This window comes from Schistocerca nitens, chromosome 2 (assembly GCF_023898315.1).
Source record: "Schistocerca nitens isolate TAMUIC-IGC-003100 chromosome 2, iqSchNite1.1, whole genome shotgun sequence".
In the NCBI taxonomy this organism is placed as follows: Eukaryota; Metazoa; Arthropoda; class Insecta; order Orthoptera; family Acrididae; genus Schistocerca; species Schistocerca nitens.
Window position 1 is genome coordinate 887,894,925 of NC_064615.1, and position 19,669 is coordinate 887,914,593.

At 39.0% G+C, this 19,669-nt stretch overlaps 1 protein-coding gene across 1 annotated transcript in view; it reads right to left on the bottom strand.

The window, feature by feature from the left end:
* The window catches only part of LOC126237196 (mediator of RNA polymerase II transcription subunit 14), a 171,231-nt gene that overhangs the window by 45,420 nt on the left and 106,142 nt on the right, over window positions 1–19,669 (bottom strand). Inside the window, exons 17-19 of the mRNA XM_049947075.1 lie at window positions 9,758–9,895; window positions 3,717–3,889; window positions 3,161–3,355 (exon numbers count right to left, since the gene is read on the bottom strand). Coding sequence (XP_049803032.1) covers window positions 3,161–3,355; window positions 3,717–3,889; window positions 9,758–9,895 — 506 coding nt within the window. The remainder of the gene's footprint in view (window positions 1–3,160; window positions 3,356–3,716; window positions 3,890–9,757; window positions 9,896–19,669) is intronic.

The window sequence follows — 19,669 nt, forward strand, 5'->3', positions numbered from 1 at the left end:
TCTTTCCTGTGTAAACCACAGGAAAAGAGCTTCATCCACTTTATTGTACTGGGACTGTTACAAAGTCTGTCGAATTTTGAGTGTTTTTCCCGAAGATGTTGCACAGGACTTTTCAAGCTTCACTCTGTTCTTCTTCCAATCACAAGTGGTTGCTTTACCAAAACCCAGTTGTGTTGCCAGTTTAGATACATTCTCACCATTGTCTATCTGCACATTACCACCACTGTCTATCCGCTGCAAAGCATTCAGTTTTTCTTTGAGAGTTAAAGTTGTATGTGTCCGTTTACTCGTGACGAAAATACATACACCACTACACCTGAACGAATACAATACAACTGTTATGCGTGCCAGCGATCAATAACAAACATAACCAAGCACTTTGCGAGCCAACTGGAAGTGCACTGACCGCAGACACTACAAAGGTCTCAACAATGCACAACAACCAGGGCACGGAGTGATAGCGAGCCATTGTTCCCACACTTGTTCCCACTTGTTACCATGGTGTACTTACTTACCTGCTGGGTATACTTCATTCTCGTCACCGTAATTCTGGTTAATCCAAACAAATCGGTAATCCGAACAACATCCAGTCCCAATTAATTCAGATTAATGGGACTCTACTGTATATGACAACGAATAACATTTTTCTTGAAATTGACGAAGTTGTCACTTGATTGTATCTCAGCCACTTCTTTGCTGGTGTGTGCAGGCTTGTTGTGTCACTCACACACAATCTATACTACACTGTTTTTCCCTATTGGTACAAAAGTATTCTTGCTCATTCCCAGTGCTGTGTATTCCTCTTAACAACCTGAGCAACTGGAAACAAGGGATCAACTTTTTCCTTTTCTTTCTCAAAGTAGTCACTCATCAAACACATGAATTCGCAGACGTGGCTGTGTAGTGCACACTTCTTCCTCCATTTCACTTCACATGTTGGGATGGCACTGTTTGTTGCACTGAACATTGTTTAAAATGAAACAGAAGCAAATAAACACTAACAACAACAAATGAAATAAACTATGAAGTGAACTACTTAAACATACAACGAAACAACAGCACCAGCTGTACATGAGACACTCATGGAACATTTCAGACGTGTGCGATATGTTTGCAGAGCAGCAACATAGCTGCTTCTACCTGCTCCAGTGCAGTCCATCTTTGGTTAGCTATCTGTGGTTGCTTGGCAACGGAATAATACTACTGAGATGTCGGTACAAAAGACTAGCCTCCCAGACTACAGATATTATGAAACATCAGATATTTCAACACACGTCAAGTAGTGCATTACAGCAGATTACTGTTCTTTAAACATGATCGATCTTAATCCGTCAGACATATTGAAAAGCACCTGTGAAAGAGTGGTAAATGGCTCCAATCACTGTAGCCCACTCTACACACGCTAGCAACTCCTGAATGGAAGAGATTTCTGAAGTCTACCAGCAACACAATTTATGGTGAGAGAAAGGCAGTAACATTCTGGTCGTTCATTAATTCACCACCAAGTCACTACAACATAGTTACATGGCTTTACAATACATGCATTGACAACAACAGACACCAGGAAGATATCATATTTATCAATCCAATCCCTTTTCCTACTAACATTACATAGGTTACTGACAACATCACGCTTACAAAGTAAGTTTGTTGATAGGAATGTTGTTTTACATGAAAGCTCACTCACCAAATGCAAATAAGTACTTACTTAATAAACTGAAAATAATTTCACTATACAAATATCGAAATCAGTGTAGTTATTTTGTCTGCTTACAGAAGAGAACTGGACAGGAAATGCGCTGGAAATATATTTAGTCTGTAAACTGAATAGTGACCAGCGCCTTCCCAGAAAGAAGACTACAACTGCTGTACAAGACAACTAGTATTCAATTTACCCTGTAGTACTGTGTAACAATGTGCAGAGATTTATTCAGAATCTGTCCGTATATTTTTCTTGTATTTGTATTATAGCAATCATATTTGTGTTCAATGAAGTGTTCATACACTTCGCGAAAAATACCACCCCCCTCCCCCAAGCATCTCTGCACTGCGTTGTCAGTGATCCGTATGGAGTTGCTTTTTGTGACAAAGTGCAGTAGGGAGAAATAGTGTTAATACACTTTGTGAAAATACTTGTTTCACCTTTATTGCAGCAAAAGATTTAACAGAAATCCACGACACAGAAGATGATCAATAAGAAACAAAGTAAGGAGAAGAGGAGCAAAATAATGTTACTAGAACATACCTGACAAATTCTATGTAGCCTAGTAAGTTTTGTGTAATCTGGATCAAATATGGAAAATTATTTTAGTCGCATGTGATTCTATTTTGAGCATGTTTTAAAGTATATATCTTAACTCTTCATATACTCTTTCAGCAACATATGTTGTCTCTTCTTTCACTTCTGTTCAGTTTTTCATTCCTTCTTTTTCTCCCGTATGATAACAGAATATTCTTTAATTTTCTTATCTTGATCACTCACAGTCTTTGGTTCCTAATTTTCTAAATTAAATTGAGATTTTTTCCAGTAGCAATTCATTTATATCATAACCTACTACTCAATCCATTCATATGAAGTCCTGTAGTAATTATTTTCATGAAATTTGTATTTTTCCTCTTGCACTTGGTTGATTACAGTCATTTTCCAATAGCAAATTTATTTCACCTACAATCAGTCTCAACAACCCACAAACTGGGAGCTACAAACTGCAATAGTATGCAAAAATGTATTTTCTTATATTCAAACAATGAAAAATCTGGGATGGAATGTACAATTGGCAATGGTGGTACTGCTCACAGTGTGGCTACAGTTACCCTAGACTGCAGTCGTGTGTGTGTGTGTGTGTGTGTGTGTGTGTGTGTGTGTGTGGTGTGTGTGTGTGGTCTATTTTTGACAAAGGTCTTATGGGCTGAAAGCTTTATTTGCCTATGTGTGACAGCATCTCCGCCATATGGTGAGTAACAACTTTCCTTTTCTTATATTCAGTAATTTCACAGCAATGATAAATTTTCAAGCTAGCATGAAAGCATATTCCAGTGAAGATAGCTCATCTTATTTTCTATCTAATATGCATTATGACTATTTCAAATACACTAATAACTTTTGCTTATATAAAACTGCCTTACTGACCTACAGTGACAATACAACATATATATCTACCTTGAGGCCTTGTGTTGGTGTGAACTCCTCCACAACATTGCTGCGATCAAATCGACTGTATGCACCATCCCTCAGGCTAACCAGGCCACCGCCACGCATCTTTACCTCGAGGCAGTACATGCCCTGGTATGAGAGGCGTAACATTGTTGATGACTGAGGGATTATCGTAAATGTTTGTACTGGAACCTGTGGTCGCTATATGAAGCAAATTACACAATTAAGAAGCATACAAGCTGTAATGAGTCATCCCTATAGATATTATTACATAATTAGATAATGAAATTACCACAAACAAATAACATGGGATTTTCAAACACGAAGAACAAAATGTGTGTCCATAGCAACAAGCTTATTAACTGTTCTGATATACTTCTTGCTATCCTTTTATTTAGGTAATACATCTCCTGTTTACTGCATTATTAACAAACATAGATAAACAACTCCAAGCAACATTTGAGTTTAATTAAGAAAGATAGAACTTTACAAATATAGAAGATACAGTGCAATAGTGTTTGAACTAAAAACTGCACAACCTCAATTTTTAATTTTTGCATACCGAATTTCGGACTCCCAGCTGTGGCAGAGTGGGTAATTTGCTGATGGAGATGAGAGGTTCATAAGTCTCATGCAGGATGTGTACAATTTGGGCCAAGTTCCGGTGACGATTTAAGTGGGCTTCCAGTTGCTCTCTCATCAGAGAATGTGCATTCACACAATTGTTAGCAGCTCCTAGAAAGAAAGAAAAGCATTTACTTATTTAATGATACTAAAATTGTGATCCATACAGTATGACTAAAACCTGCTTTGTGTGAATAAAAAGGGGTGTACACTCGTTTTCCTGTCAAATTTAGAATTTGGGCCACACACATGCACGCACCCACCCACCCACACAAACACACACACACACACACACACACACACACACACACACACACACACACAGAGAGAGAGAGAGAGAGAGAGAGAGAGAGAGAGAGAGAGAGAGAAGTAGAATGCAAACTCAAAATCTATGCCACAATATTAGCTTATTCATTGAGCTCCATTCCTTAAGATTCCTATAAGATAAAGAAAACAATACATTAATATTTCTTGTTCTCAACTGAAATAACAGTCCCCAGATATACAGTGTTCAGGTATGTGAATGTTTTTAGAGAGTCAGCAGCTGCAGTCACTGTTGCCGAAGAACACTTGGTGATACTGTAACTACATACTTCACTTCAGTTGTGTAACTATTCTGAACAACAATTTATGTTTTCAGGGTGCCTTCAGAACCTCTTATTTAGCATGTGATATGGAATAGGTTTATTCCTCATGTGTGTTTTCAGGGTGCCTTCAGAACATCTTATTTAGCATGTGATATGGAATAGGTTTACTCCTCATGTGAAGTGGCTTCCAAATGCTCATATACAATATATTCAAATTCATATATGTATAATGATCCTTGTTTTACAATTCCATGAAGCAAGATAGTTTCACTCTAGCAATTTCAGCTGGACATAAATCAATTTATTAGAGCATACAAAGATTTGTAGGTTCTTACATTCTGCTGGCAGAGTTATTCCCCAATACATTTAGCTACGTAACTTTTGACACAAAGCTATAAAGATCACAAAATTCTTAAGACTAGAATCAAAGAGAACTGTGTTGAAAGTTCCTCTCATAGGTACCAACTGTGCTCTGGACTGGTACTCAAAATCGGATCCCTATCTTCCATGAGAAATGCTTTTACAGCCTAATGTACTTCCTCATGCTACTTGGTCTCACATACATCTTCACTCTGTGTGAATTCTTCTACTTTTCAAAATCCAGATAGATTTTCCTGCATACCATGCTGGACTAGGAAAAAGGATGCAGGAGGGCAGTGTCACAACCAATGGACTATTTATAAAAAGAATTTTCCACTGTACAATGGAGTGCATACCACAATGAACTGTGCTGTTAAAAAGAGAGCCAAAAGCAACAAACTAAAGAAAAACTTGCATCTTTAACTTTTCAAATCTTTATATAAAAAACAAAAAATATACAGTAAAAAAAAAAAATCTGTGACTGAGGAGGGCCATCACCTTACCAGTTCCCAACACATGAACATCTGAAGAAGAACTAATGCACACATTTAATTTATGAACATTTTGAATCCCTTCAAAGACAGGGCACAGGAAAATGTTTATTTACAGGCATGGAAGGGAAGGGAATGTCATTTCAAACCTTGGATCTGGAGAGGCCAATCACATAAATTATTAGGAAATAACTATGGGCTATCACAATTAAAATTCCAGAGTATTAATATGTGTGGTACTTACTGCCGATAGGTTTAACAGAGGAGGAAGAAGATACGTAAATATAAAAATAACATGGACAGAAGAGGGGGATGGGAGGGGGAATAATTTGTCTATAAGTAAACAGATTGGAAAAGGTGCAAAAGAAAAGAAAAGAAAAGAAAGGGAAAGATTAAGGCTCAGTATGTAGAGAAAATGAGATAAAAGCAAATTGTATTTTTACATAAATACTGAATCCAGGGGTACCAAGACAATTATAATGCAGAAAGTAAATAGAGGGGAGAGAGAGGAAAGGTCTTGAAAGATAAATGGAGGAACATATTAGTGCATAATATGATCAAAAGGATAGTGACAGAAACATATACTGAGGAGTCAGTTCCCAACTTTGGTGTCAGTATGGATGATCCTCATGAACTAAGTAGTTAAATGATATTAATATAATAGAGGGAAACATTCCACGAGGGAAAAATATATCTAAAAACAAAGATGATGTGACTTACCAAACGAAAGCGCTGGCAGGTCGATAGACACACAAACAAACACAAACATACACACAAAATTCAAGCTTTCGCAACAAACTGTTGCCTCATCAGGAAAAGAGGGAAGGAGAGGGAAAGACGAAAGGATGTGGGTTTTAAGGGAGAGGGTAAGGAGTCATTCCAATCCCGGGAGCGGAAAGACTTACCTTAGGGGGGAAAAAGGACAGGTATACACTCGCACACACACATATATCCATCCACACATATACAGACACAAGCAGATGTCTGCTTGTGTCTGTACACGCGTGGACGGGCCTGCGCGCGTGCGCGAGCGCACACCCGCGCCCCCAAGGCAAGTCCCCCCGCTCCCGGGACCGGAACGACTCCCCACCCTCCCCCCCAAAACCCAAATCCCCTCGTCCCTCCCCCCCCGACGAGGCAACAGTCCGCTGCGAAAGCCCGAACCCCGCGTGTATGCCTGTGTTTGTTTGTGTGTCCATCGACCTGCCAGCGCCCCAGCCCGGCAAGCCACATCATCCCTGTTTTCGGATATATTTTTCCACGTGGAATGTTTCCCTCTATTTTATATATATATATATATATATATATATATATATATATATATATATATATATATATATATATATATACACACGGGCACACACTCGCACGCACACACACACATCCATCCACACACACAAGCAGACATATTTAAAGACAAAGAGTTTGGGCAGAGGGTGGGGAGTCGTTCCGGTCCCGGGAGTGGGGGGACTTGCCTTGGGGGGAAGGGGGGGGGGGGGGTGCGCTCGCGCACGCTCTGGTCCGTCCACGCGTGTGCAGAGACAAGCAGACATCTGCTTGTGTCTGTATATGTGTGGATGGATATGTGTGTGTGTGTGTGTGCGAGTGTATACCTGTCCTTTTTTTCCCCCCTAAGGTAAGTCTTTCCGCTCCCGGGATTGGAATGACTCCTTACCCTCTCCCTTAAAACCCACATCCTTTCGTCTTTCCCTCTCCTTCCCTCTTTCCTGATGAGGCAACAGTTTGTTGCGAAAGCTTGAATTTTGTGTGTATGTTTGTGTTTGTTTGTGTGTCTATCGACCTGCCAGCGCTTTCGTTTGGTAAGTCACATCACCTTTGTTTTTAGATATAAGTAGTTAAATGTATATAAAAGACCCAGTGTTTGTGTTTCACAGCATGGTCACCATCAGAACAGTGCTTGTTGCATGTGTGTGAACAATTCCTCTTTGGCTATTCATTGCTACTGATAGCTTGATACTGGACACACCAATATATGTACCAGTCATGATTTACATGTCAGCTGGTGTGCTACATTTATGCCAATAATGTATGTTTTACCAGTGCAGAGACTTTAGTATGAGCTACTTGTGCAGGTTCAAACTATAATAGTGCCAGTGAGAGGCTAGGTAAACCAAAACCAGCACAAGAACCGTTAAAGTCAGTAGTTTCCGTGCTTGTGCTCAGCCTCTGCAAATGGATTAAGCATTCAGCTGGTAAACAATGCATCAGTTTATTTAAATGGCTCTAGTGCAGGATCATTTGTCCACATTTGTGTGGTATACTCCAAAACGAAGTCCTGCACTACAGTCCAGTCCTTTCCTGTGAGTTTCTCCAGTTTTGTTATGATCAGTAGCCTGAGATTTACATATTTGTCTTTTCAATGGCTTGATAGACAATAAATGCATTGTGTAATGAAATATTTAATTAGCTCCCTAAGCATTTTCATGAGTCACTTTACATCTTTTATCTCTTTCCATGGGGAAAGGTTTCTGATTTCTTCTAACTCATTCACTTTCCGACAAAGATTTCCTTATATTTAGCTGGCAAAGTCATCTCAACAGATGTCAGAGAAATGCAAAGTCTTATCAGTGGTTCATTGATCACATCCTACGAGGGCAGTTCAATAAGTAATGCAACACATTTTTTTTCTGAAACAGGGGTTGTTTTATTCAGCATTGAAATACACCAGGTTATTCCCCAATCTTTTAGCTACACAACACTATTTTTCAACGTAATCTCCATTCAATGCTACGGCCTTACGCCACCTTGAAATGAGGGCCTGTATGCCTGCATGGTACCATTCCACTGGTCGATGTCGGAGCCAACGTCGTACTGCATCAATAACTTCTTCATCATCCGCGTAGTGCGTCCCACGGATTGCGTCCTTCATTGGGCCAAACATATGGAAATCCGACGGTGCGAGATCGGGGCTGTAGGGTGCATGAGGAAGAACAGTCCACTGAAGTTTTGTGAGCTCCTCTCAGGTGCGGAGACTTGTGTGAGGTCTTGCGTTGTCATGAAGAAGGAGAAGTTCATTCTGATTTTTGTGCCTACGAACACGCTGAAGTCGTTTCTTCAATTTCTGAAGAGCAGCACAATACACTTCAGAGTTGATCGTTTGACCATGGGGAAGGACATCGAACAGAATAACCCCTTCAGCGTCCCAGAAGACTGTAACCATGACTTTACCGGCTGAGGGTATGGCTTTAAACTTTTTCTTGGTAGGGGAGTGGGTGTGGCGCCACTCCATTGATTGCCGTTTTGTTTCAGGTTCGAAGTGATGAACCCATGTTTCATCGCCTGTAACAATCTTTGACAAGAAATTGTCACCCTCAGCCACATGACGAACAAGCAATTCTGCACAGATGGTTCTCCTTTGCTCTTTATGGTGTTCGGTTAGACAACGAGGGACCCAGCGGGAACAAACCTTTGAATATCCCAACTGGTGAACAATTGTGACAGCACTACCAACAGAGATGTCAAGTTGAGCACTGAGTTGTTTGATGGTGATCCGTCGATCATCTCGAACGAGTGTGTTCGCACGCTCCGCCATTGCAGGAGTCACAGCTGTGCACGGCCGGCCCGCACGCGGGAGATCAGACAGTCTTGCTTGATCTTGCGGCGATGATGACACACACTTTGCCCAACGACTCACCGTGCTTTTGTCCACTGCCAGATCACCGTAGACATTCTGCAAGCGCCTATGAATATCTGAGATGCCCTGGTTTTCCGCCAAAAGAAACTCGATCACTGCCCGTTGTTTGCAACGCACATCCGTTACAGACGCCATTTTAACAGCTCCGTACAGCACTGCCACCTGTCGGAAGTCAATGAAACTATACGAGACGAAGCGGGAATGTTTGAAAATATTCCACAAGAAATTTCCGGTTTTTTCAACCAAAATTGGCCGAGAAAAAAAATGTGTTGCATTACTTATTGAACTGCCCTCGTAAATTGCCACTTTTCCAAGTACAAACATGAGACATTCCAATGTAATTTTAATAATAAATGACAAAGCTTTAATATTTGTGAGAAGTAAAGTGAACATAGTATATATCTTTAAGCAGAAAACACACACACACACACACACACACACACACACACACACACACACACACACACACACACACACACACAACCCAATTCATTCATCGTGGCATGTTTCCTTTTTCCAAAGCTTGGCTTTAAAAATGGTCTTTTCCAGATGCATGTCTGTGGACTAAATGCCTCCTCTATTTGGTGAGTGGTAAACTACCTAATGTACATATTTTGGATTCAGTACCGGACATTCCACTGTAGTATTTACAAAATTATCTGAATCTTCAATCAGTTTAATAAAATAAGCTTAATACACAGACTTAATGGTAAATTAATTTATGTATGGTCAAATTTTCTTTGATCGAGAATTTTGGGGTTTTTATCATTAGTGGTAAATGCAGCACTCACAAGCACCATTACATGAAATTTAAATGTTTCAACAATTAACATTCTGTAAAACATGAAGTGTGCCACAATATTATCCAGAATAAACATATGCTTACCAAAAACTAGCTTGAAAGCTTTATCAGAACTGTTCCAGTGGACTGTGACTGTGGCACTTCTGTCAGGACCATATCCCAAAACAAGTCTGCTGTAGCTGTATGACTTGATGCTCACGATGTTGGAGAGATTGTATTTTTCTACAATAGTAAAAAACAAATATACATAGAAAAACACAAAAATTAGCAACAGAACAAACATAACAGTAAATACAAGTGAATAACATAACATTAAAGTAGCTTGATGGATATACACATAATTAATAACAACAATCCATAGAGGCATGGAAATGATGTACCTCAACTTTAAATATGACACTCACACATAAAAATCAAACCCACCAATCCCAAATCCTCCAACAAATGTCTCAAGTTGTTCCACAGCATGCCTGCTTTAACACAAATCTTTGATAATGAATGGCAAGTACAAAAAGTCAGTTAAAATTCAATTGTGAATTTTCAGACAAATGTCATGAGCACAAATGCACTCATATTCAAAATTTCAGATGATGTGTTTATATTGACTTCAACAAAATAGCATAGGTCATACTTGTGTAGATATTAAGTCATGAAATATTTCAACAACAGCTTGCATGTTAAATTGTGCTGACATATTACATGCTAATAACAAATTTTATCCAAATTGTAGTAACCAAGTAATACATGAAACCGCTCCAGCAATACACAGAACAATTGATGTTAGTGGTGCAAATTAAAGAACATAGTGAGAGTGTGTCGTCACTGCTCTGCGCTTATATAGGTCCAAACCACCAGTAGAAGCTGCAGCTGAGACCATACTGTGTGCATGCTTCCTACAACCAGGCTCTAGTGGCCGGCCCATACTGATACACTTGGTGGTTGATTTAAGTACAAACACTCAGCGACACTACACTGGGCCCGCTCATACTCACATGCACTAGTAGCAGGATACAGCACAAATAATTCTGTCTGCTGCTCAAAAATATGAAAATGAAGACTGCAAAAATCGTTAACTACTGCTATTTGTTTCACTTTCTGCCAACCCTTTTCCACATCTTTTATTCTCTCTTGCACCCACCTGCTTTCCCTCTCCACCTTTGTCACTTTCATGTCTTTATTTTTTTTGCAATTTTATATGGATTTATCTCCTCCTCCTTTCCTGCCATATTTCAATTTGACTGATTTACATTCCAGGGTGCACTACAGGTTGTAGCTCTAATCTTTCACTGCAGCCTGGCCAAACTCATAATTTATGCTCTGGAAAGTGTTAATTGTTACAGACAATTGTTACTTCTAACTTATTATCTAGAATTTTTACATCTCCTGGCTCATTATGAACTGTTATTGAGAAAATACTTTACTATAAAAGAAAAATAATAAATTTGAGCTACAGCCAGAGCTTCGGCTTTTTGTCTTGTTGTCTCTCTTCACAGTTGCACAATTGATCTTACCATCTCTTCTTATGTATTTCCAAGGCTTGCTTTCCTTTTTATACAAAATCGTTTATGGTTATAGTTATTCTTGTGTTTGTTATTTGGTTGTTCTTCCTAATATCCCTAGTACTGCATCCTCATTTCAAGTGTTCAAAATTTTCAATTCTGTATAAATATCTTTGTTTCTTTTCATTTTATTGAACTGTACATCTCATCCCTCACAAATTGACCACATTTCTTTGGAGCATTGCATGAATAGAGGAGGGCAGTATATTGAGGGTGGCAATAACAAAATATGTATGTTTTTGAAATAAAATGTCTCACAGTGATATATTCCTATTAACATTGTTCTAGAATAGCTCATATTCTATGTCATAAATTATTTGACTTGAGTCATAACCAACTCAAAAATTGGGATTCTTTCCTGAAGAACGTAATGACTATAAAGCATGGTTCTTAGACATTAGCTGTCATTAATGACTTACCTAATTATGTGAAAGAAACTACTTGACAATGCTAAGATTAACTAGACAAAAGCAGGAAGGAAATTAGTATGACTGTTACGAATTTATAAGATGAAAAGCTTAAGCACTCCTCAACCTGAAAGGTGGTATGTCTGTGACTTTCTCTTACCTTTAAATAACCTTACCCAATACATTATAAGAGAACTACAGTTTAACCTGGGCTCTGAACTACAATACAACTAGGCATTCTTCACATTGACAAATAACTGCCATAGATGAAAGAAGTGATGTGTGATACAGAAAAATCATAATTGACTGTCTACTGAATCCATGAACTTTGGATTTGATTTCTGACAGTTTTTTGTTCATCAGCTCACACTAGTTATACCAAAATATGTTCGACTGAACATACACTCTAAGATAAAAAAACAAACTACAAAGGAGTTACGCAAATTAAGCACAAATTGATTTACATACAGGTATCGATGGAAAATGCGAAATTGTAAACTTTGTAAGCCAATGGATGAATGTGTGATGCTGCAGCGCAATTTCACCACACAACTGACAAGGATGGTACATAGGGGACATGTAGGTACCAGGGCACAAATTGTTTGCAAATTTCAATTCATGGACTCAGTTAGGCAATAACTATGCCTTGCAGACAGGTGCATGAACAATATATGCAGATGTCAGAGAGGACATGTAGTTGGTCTCAAAGAAGCTGGTTGGAGTACTCGGTGAACCGCTTGACATTTGAATAGGAGTGATGCCCCTATTCGACAACACTGGCAGGAATGGGTGAGTCACAGCCGAACACAGCACCAACAAGGAAGCGACGGAACTAGAGAGACAACAGAATGTGAGAACCAAGTAATTGTCACAGAGGCACTCAGGGTCCAGGAATCGTATTCCTCATTGGTCTGCCATGTAACTGATGCTTCAGTAACCACAAGAACAATTAATAGGCAATCACAGAAAGGCAGCTGAGCTTACGGTGCCCCTTGTGTTGACTACCACTGACTTCTGTACACCAACAAGCCTATTTGCAGTGGTGTCAGGCACATTCAGCCTAGAATCTCACTGACTGGAATAGAGCTGTCTTTAGTGATGAGTCCTGCTTCAAGCTGAGCCCCTATGACCAGCACAGATGTGTCTAGAGAAGCCACGGACAGTGGTGGGATACCAACATGACTGTCATCTGCCTATGGCTCAACAACCAGGAGTGTCGGTCTGGGGTGTCATTTCGTTTCATAGCACGACCCCTTTGGTCATCATCTGCAGCACCTTCATAGCACAGTGGTATGTAGATGATGTTCTACACCCCATTTTGTAACCCTTCATGGCATGTCATCCTGGGCTTACATTTCAGCAAAATAATGCCTGCCTGCTCATGGAGAGAGTTTCTACTGTTTGCCTTCATGCTCATCAAACTCTACCTTGGCCAGCTAGGCCATCAGATCTCTTCCCAGTTGAGAAGGTTTGGAATATTTATTATGGGTAGGGCCATCCAACCAGCTCAGGATTCTGACATTCTAATATTTTAATTGGACAGAATTTGGCACAATAGCCCTTAGAGGGACACCCAACACTTCTATCAATCAATGCCAAGGTGAATAACTGCTTGCATAATGGACAGAGGTGTTACACCCGGTATTAGCATGAGTCCACCAATTCCAACTACAGCTGACGGATGTTATAGTCGTATGATATTATGTTTTCTCATTTGTAAAATGCACAATATTATATTTTTGAATATTTAAAGCAAGTTGCCAATTTCTGCACCACTTTGAAATCTTATGAAGATTTGACTGAGTATTTGTGCAGCCTCCATCAGACAGTACTTCATTATTCATACAAGGTCTGTTCAAAAAATTCCAGAACATTCGTAATTTTGTGCAAATGGTGTGTTGGAGCGGAATGCAGTTGGCATTCCTGCACATGCCTGGTTTAATACATAACTGCCGGAAGTTTCATTGTTGTAGGTCTGCTAGTTATTGTTCAATGCTGTATTGAGAAGAATGTTATGTCACACAGTTTGTGAATTTCGAGATGGCAGAGTTAGAGGAGCAACCAGTCTGCATTAAATTTTGCATGAAACTCAAGAAAACCTTTACAGAGACAGCCTAGTGACGTAGGAAGCCTACGGTGATGAGTGCTTAAGCTGTACTCAGTGTTACAAATGGTTCACATAGTTTAAAAATGACCAAAAATAAGTTCACGACGACCCTTATTCAGAACGCCCTTCAACATCTACTGACAACGCTCATGTCCGGAATGTCGATAAAATTGTGCATTCCAATCAAAGACTGACTGCCCGAGAGATTGCAGAAGAATGTAACATTTCAGTTCAATCTTGTTATGAAATCTTGACAAAGCATATTGGAATGCATTGTGTTACTGCCAAATCCACCCCACAGCTCATGAGTCAGGATCAGAAACACCTTTGCCTTGAAATCTGTGAAGAACTTTTGAACTGTGTAAATGACAATGAGATGTTCCTTAAGCGCAACATAACTGGTGATGAGACATGGGTCTATGGTTATATGTTGAGACCAAGGTTCAATCTTCAAAATGAGTCAGGAAAGGTTCTCCAAGACCAAAAAAAGCTTGTCAGCCACGATGATAGTTTTCTTTGACTTCGAAGGATTAGTTCATCAGAAATTTGTGCCACAGGGACAAATTGTTATTCAGTGGTACTACCGGGACACGTTGCAATGCCTGCGAGAAAATATGAGAAGGAAAGAGCTCGAAATATGGCAAGATAATTCATGGCTCTTGTATTATAATAATGCACCCACACATTCACCCCTGTTGGTGTGTGACTATTACACAAAAAGCAAAATCAATGTGCTGCCTCATCCTCCGTACTATCCAGATCAGGCCCTTGTGGACTTATTTTTTTTTTTTTTTTTTTTTTTTTTTTTTTTTTTTTCAAAGTTGGAAACCCCATTGAATGTATGAAGATTACATGATAGTCGAGATAAAAGAAAACTCAACAGACGTTGCTTCATGTGATCCAGCCAGAGGCATACCAAGACTGCTTCCAGAAGTGGGAAACAGCATTGGGAGCAGTATATCAATTATGGAGGAGAGTATTTCGAAGGAGACTGTACATGAAAGGTAAGTGTAGAAAAATTTTGTGGACAAAGCTCCAGAATAGTTTGAATAGAACTTGTATCTGCATCACCTGCGAAAAGTCTGAGGGTACTACATCAGTAGCATTCTAAAAAAACGTACATGATAGTTATAAGAATAATGTGCATAGATAGTCCCAGGGAAACTGTCAAATCCTCCTTTGCCATACTGTTGATACACTTCTACGCCTACAAGTGCAGTTGAATGAAATAGAAGGTTTCTTGAAAGGAGGCTATAAGATGAACATCAACAAAAGCAAAACGAGGTTAATGGAATGTAGTCGAATTAAATCAGGCGATGCTCAAGAAATTAGACTAGGAAATGAGACACTTAAAGTAGTAAAGGAGTTTTGCTATTTGAGGAGCAAAATAACTGATGATGTTTAAGTAGAGAAGATATAAGATGTAGACTGGCAATGGCAAGGAAAGCATTTCTGAAGAAGAGAAATTTGCTAACATCAAGTGTAGATTTAAGCATCGGGATGTCTTTTCTGAAAGTATTTGTATGGAGTGTAGCCATGTATGGAAGTGAAACATGGACGATAAATAGTTTAAACAAGTGAGTAGAAGCTTTTGAAATGTGGTGCTAAGAAGAGTGCCGAAGATCAGATGGGTAGACCACGAAACTAATGAGGACATACTGAATAGAACTGGGGAGAAGAGGAATTTGTGGTACAACTTCACTGGAGAAGAGATAGGTTGATAGGACATGTTCTGAGGCATCAAGGGATCACCAATTTGGTTTTGGAGGGCAGCGTGGATGGTAAAAATCGTAGAGGGAGACAAAGAGATGAATACACTAAGCAGATTCAGGAGGATGTAGGTTGCAATAGGTACTTCAAGATGAAAAAGCTTGCACAGGATAGAGTAGCATGGAGAGCTGCCTCAAACCAGTCACTGGACTGAAGACCACAACAACAACAACAACAACAACAACAACAAATAAGTGCAACCGGCTAACAGACAAGTGCAATGTATCATTTATCAGAATATGAGACTAAGTGGTACACAAAATAGTTAACAAATCTGACAGACGACAAAAGTTTCTTTCTGATGTAACTATAAAAAAACACAAAAGTGCTTCTTATACAAGTCCATAAAAATTTTTAATGCCATACCCCAACATATCAGGGATCTTCCAATTAAACAATTAAAAAAAAAGTAAAAGAATTTCTTCTTGAGCTCAGCATTTATGAAACTGATGAATTTTTAAGGGAGGCAAAGAATATGGTATAACTACACTTTGTGATCAGTTTTTATATGCTTCTATATATGAGTAAGTCTGTAATTGACTAAATTTACTATGCAATATCAATTTGTACCAGAAGTTTCTCTGTTTTGTTTTTGTGTGAAGGTACCATAATTATTTGTGTAATATTTATATTGTGTAATATTTTTCTTGTTTTTGTAATTATTTGTGTAACATTTATACTATGTAACATTGACTCAGATGATCTCTGAGGTCTCTACAACAATAAAAATCAATCAATCAATCAACGCAGAGATACAGATGAAATGGCAATACGGACTGTTAGCAGAAAAAAAGAATTAGCAACATTATGAAAAAGAATGAAGAACTCAAACTGGAAGATACTAGAATAATTTAACTTTAAGGACCAATGTTGCTGGTACAGACAATTATTCTGTGACCATCCTGATCATCAGTGTTGTCGGCATACAGCCAGTCTAGCTTGACACGTGCTGCACGTACCTTGGAGTGTATGTGGCAATAGTTTTCGTGTTATGATGTGTTCCACTCCATGTACGATCTGTCACTCAGTGGATAAGTGTGCCAACTATTACCTTTCAAATCTTTTTGCAGTCATTGTTGTTGAAGTTAATTCCTATAGTGGGCCTACTATGCAGTGCCACTACACTGTTCTGTGTCACTTCTTCACCTTTTGCAGTTGGAGTGGGTACTGAAAGAGAGGTCCACTCTATTCTAACTACTGAATGACGAAGCGTTTTGCAGCAACTGTATTGTAATTGCAATGTCTTCTCTGTATAATTAATTTACAACTGCAGGTTACACAGATCCTTACTATGTCACAGCTCACAATAGACCGTAACATGGACTGCTGTACTGATTTGACATTAGATACTCTGAAGACAGTTCTCATATATTCTTCACTTATTTTGGTGTTAACGTTCTTGCCTGCACCTGGCTTCCAAGCCACCACCAAGTTGTGATGCCAAATCAGAAGCGCGCTTGCACAGCAAGTGGAGACACACATTCGCCATCGTGCCTCGTCGATATGCTGAGATGTCTTCCTTTTAAATCCATCTGCATAGATACCAAACCAGGATGCATACAGTGGGATGTTCCACACTTAACAACTACCTAAACTATGTTTTCAGTTTCCACGAACATATTTTGCTGGCCTAAGTGGTTAAAAGTGGAACATGTTATTCCACATAATCACCAAGTTACACCACAACCTACAAAGCATGCAACACAGTGAGCGGGTGGCACCCAAAAAAGAACTACAATTGGCTGGCGGCTGGCCCCTACCACTATACCCGGGCCAGTGAAACATGTCACTTGACACTGCAACAAAGTACGTTTTTCTAAAAATGGAGAGAACGACAATGGAGACTAAGCGTTTGATAGTGTATGAAACCAGGAAATAAAAACACCCTAAGTTAATGACAATATCTATGAAAAATTGTTACAGTAATAGCTGCATCTAAAATGTCGTATAATAATGTAAATCTAAGCATACCAAATAACACGCTATCCACACTCATAGAAAGAAATAAAGCAAAACATGCATAGCCTACCTGATTGCAGAGAGAAAGAATTAATTCAGTACACATTTACACTCACCAATTTACAGTGTCAGTGGTACAATTCCACCCAGTTTTCCTTCACAATCATTGGAACTGGCGCCAAAACTGTTGTCTTCGTCATCTTCATCATTAAGAGAAATCATTAATTGTATGTTTTCATTTACAATGCCATCTATAGTCTGTGCTGCTCTTATCCGTTTAGCAATATGGTCTACTTTTTTCCTCCATGAGGTAGTGTCTACAGTAGCAAGACCTTCACATAGCAGTCTTTCCACTTCTGTTATAGTGAAAGTCTTGTTGTCACTTCTCATGTACGCCTTGACTTCACTCCATACCAATTCAATCGGATTAAAATGGCAGTGATAAGGTGTAAGCCAAATTACCAAGTGACCCGGTTTGCTTGCAATCTCATCTACAACGTATTTAGGCAGCACAGGATTGCTTTGTTTCACGAGTGAGTATAACAGCAGCTCTGTCATACTCATGTCTGCAATAATGTCTCCTGACTGCAAACACTGCACCATAGTTTCTTTACGGTCACTAGTGGTGGGAGTTTTATCTAAATCACAGAATGGTACAGTGTACTGTCCTTCTCAAACACTGTCCAAACACTTAACTGAAGCAACAAATTTTTAAACCACTGTACAAATTGTGGGTGGTCCATATCGTCATGATAGTCACCAGTTTTTTCGATCGAAAAAAATAGAAGTCCTTCAGGCACAAAGCCGTTTGAAGATCCTGTATGGGCCACAATTAATCAGGATCCTCTTCCTGTTGGCTGATGACTGCTGCTATTCGGAGTATCATCTGTCCAGCATTTCTCAACTGATTCTCCAGCGTTGACCCAGGTTTCGTCTACCCATATGACTGAGTGTATGTCCTTTCCTACAATTCTGTGTAAGAAAATGGTACGAGCTGCAACAACATGAGCTTTTTCTAGTAACAGTTTTTGTCCAACTAACTTTTCAAAATGGAAGCCCATACTTTTTAATATCATCTTAAGGGGAGTTGGAATGCCGGAAAATGGAAAAAATTCACATTTTCAGTTTTTAACCTTATAACTTAATTTGAAATTTTCTGCTTAAAATGGTGCAAAATTTGTTAAGAAATTCCAATTGGAAGTATTTTTATTTAATTTTTCAAAATTACATGTGCGCCCAGCAAAGTTACCCATCTTGTGATTTGTACACATTTAAATCTTCGCATTTCCGAAAACATTACATTTAGAAGGCTGTGGATTTCACTCTTCAGTTGTAGAATCTTTGATCCTTCCATAGGTACCATTGTTTTTACGACTAGCTGTGTTTATTGTTCAGTTTTTGATCTGTGAGTGTTTGTTTTGAGCCTCGAGTTTAGTTTGTCGCTCATTTGGAGTTTGTTATCTGTCTTGTTTTGACTTTCAGTGGTGAGTGCGTAGTTTCTACGATGCCTAGGAGTGCATCATTATTTAAAAAGCGAAAGTTTCGCGGTAATAGATTTACAAATAACGTTTGTTCAAGTGATTCTGCTTCAGCACCTGTTGATGCTGGTGAAAGTTCTGACGTTTGTACAGCTGAGATGTGTGAAGGAGACACGCCCACCAGTGCATCAAAAAAGAAGTTATCAAACTGTGCAAGTGAAATTACAGATGAAGCTTCTAATGAACAATATGTTTTAGTCGACTTTCCTGTTTTTACTGAGTTTATGAAGAAATGTTTGTGTTGTAATCTTTGTGGAGGTTCTTTTGATATGAACATAACAAACTCTATAGGACTTTCCTGCAAAATTGCTATAGTTTGTGCCAGTTGTGAAAATGAGACCTGTTTTTGGAGCTCTAAAACATGCAGTAGCAATTTGTTTGAGAGTAATATCAGGCTAATGTATGCAATGAGAGCAATTGGTAAAGGACATACTGCTGCTCAAACATTTTGTGCCATAATGAATCTTCCACCTCCACCTGCTAAAATTGACAATTACACTGAAGTGATAGGAGATGCTGTTCAGTCTGTAGCAGATTTATCAATGAAAGCTGCTGCCAGTGAAGCAAAATATATAAATGAAGGAAACCCAGATATCCCTGTTGCTTTTGATGGAACCTGGCAGAAAAGGGGTCACACATCCAAAAATGCTGTTGCT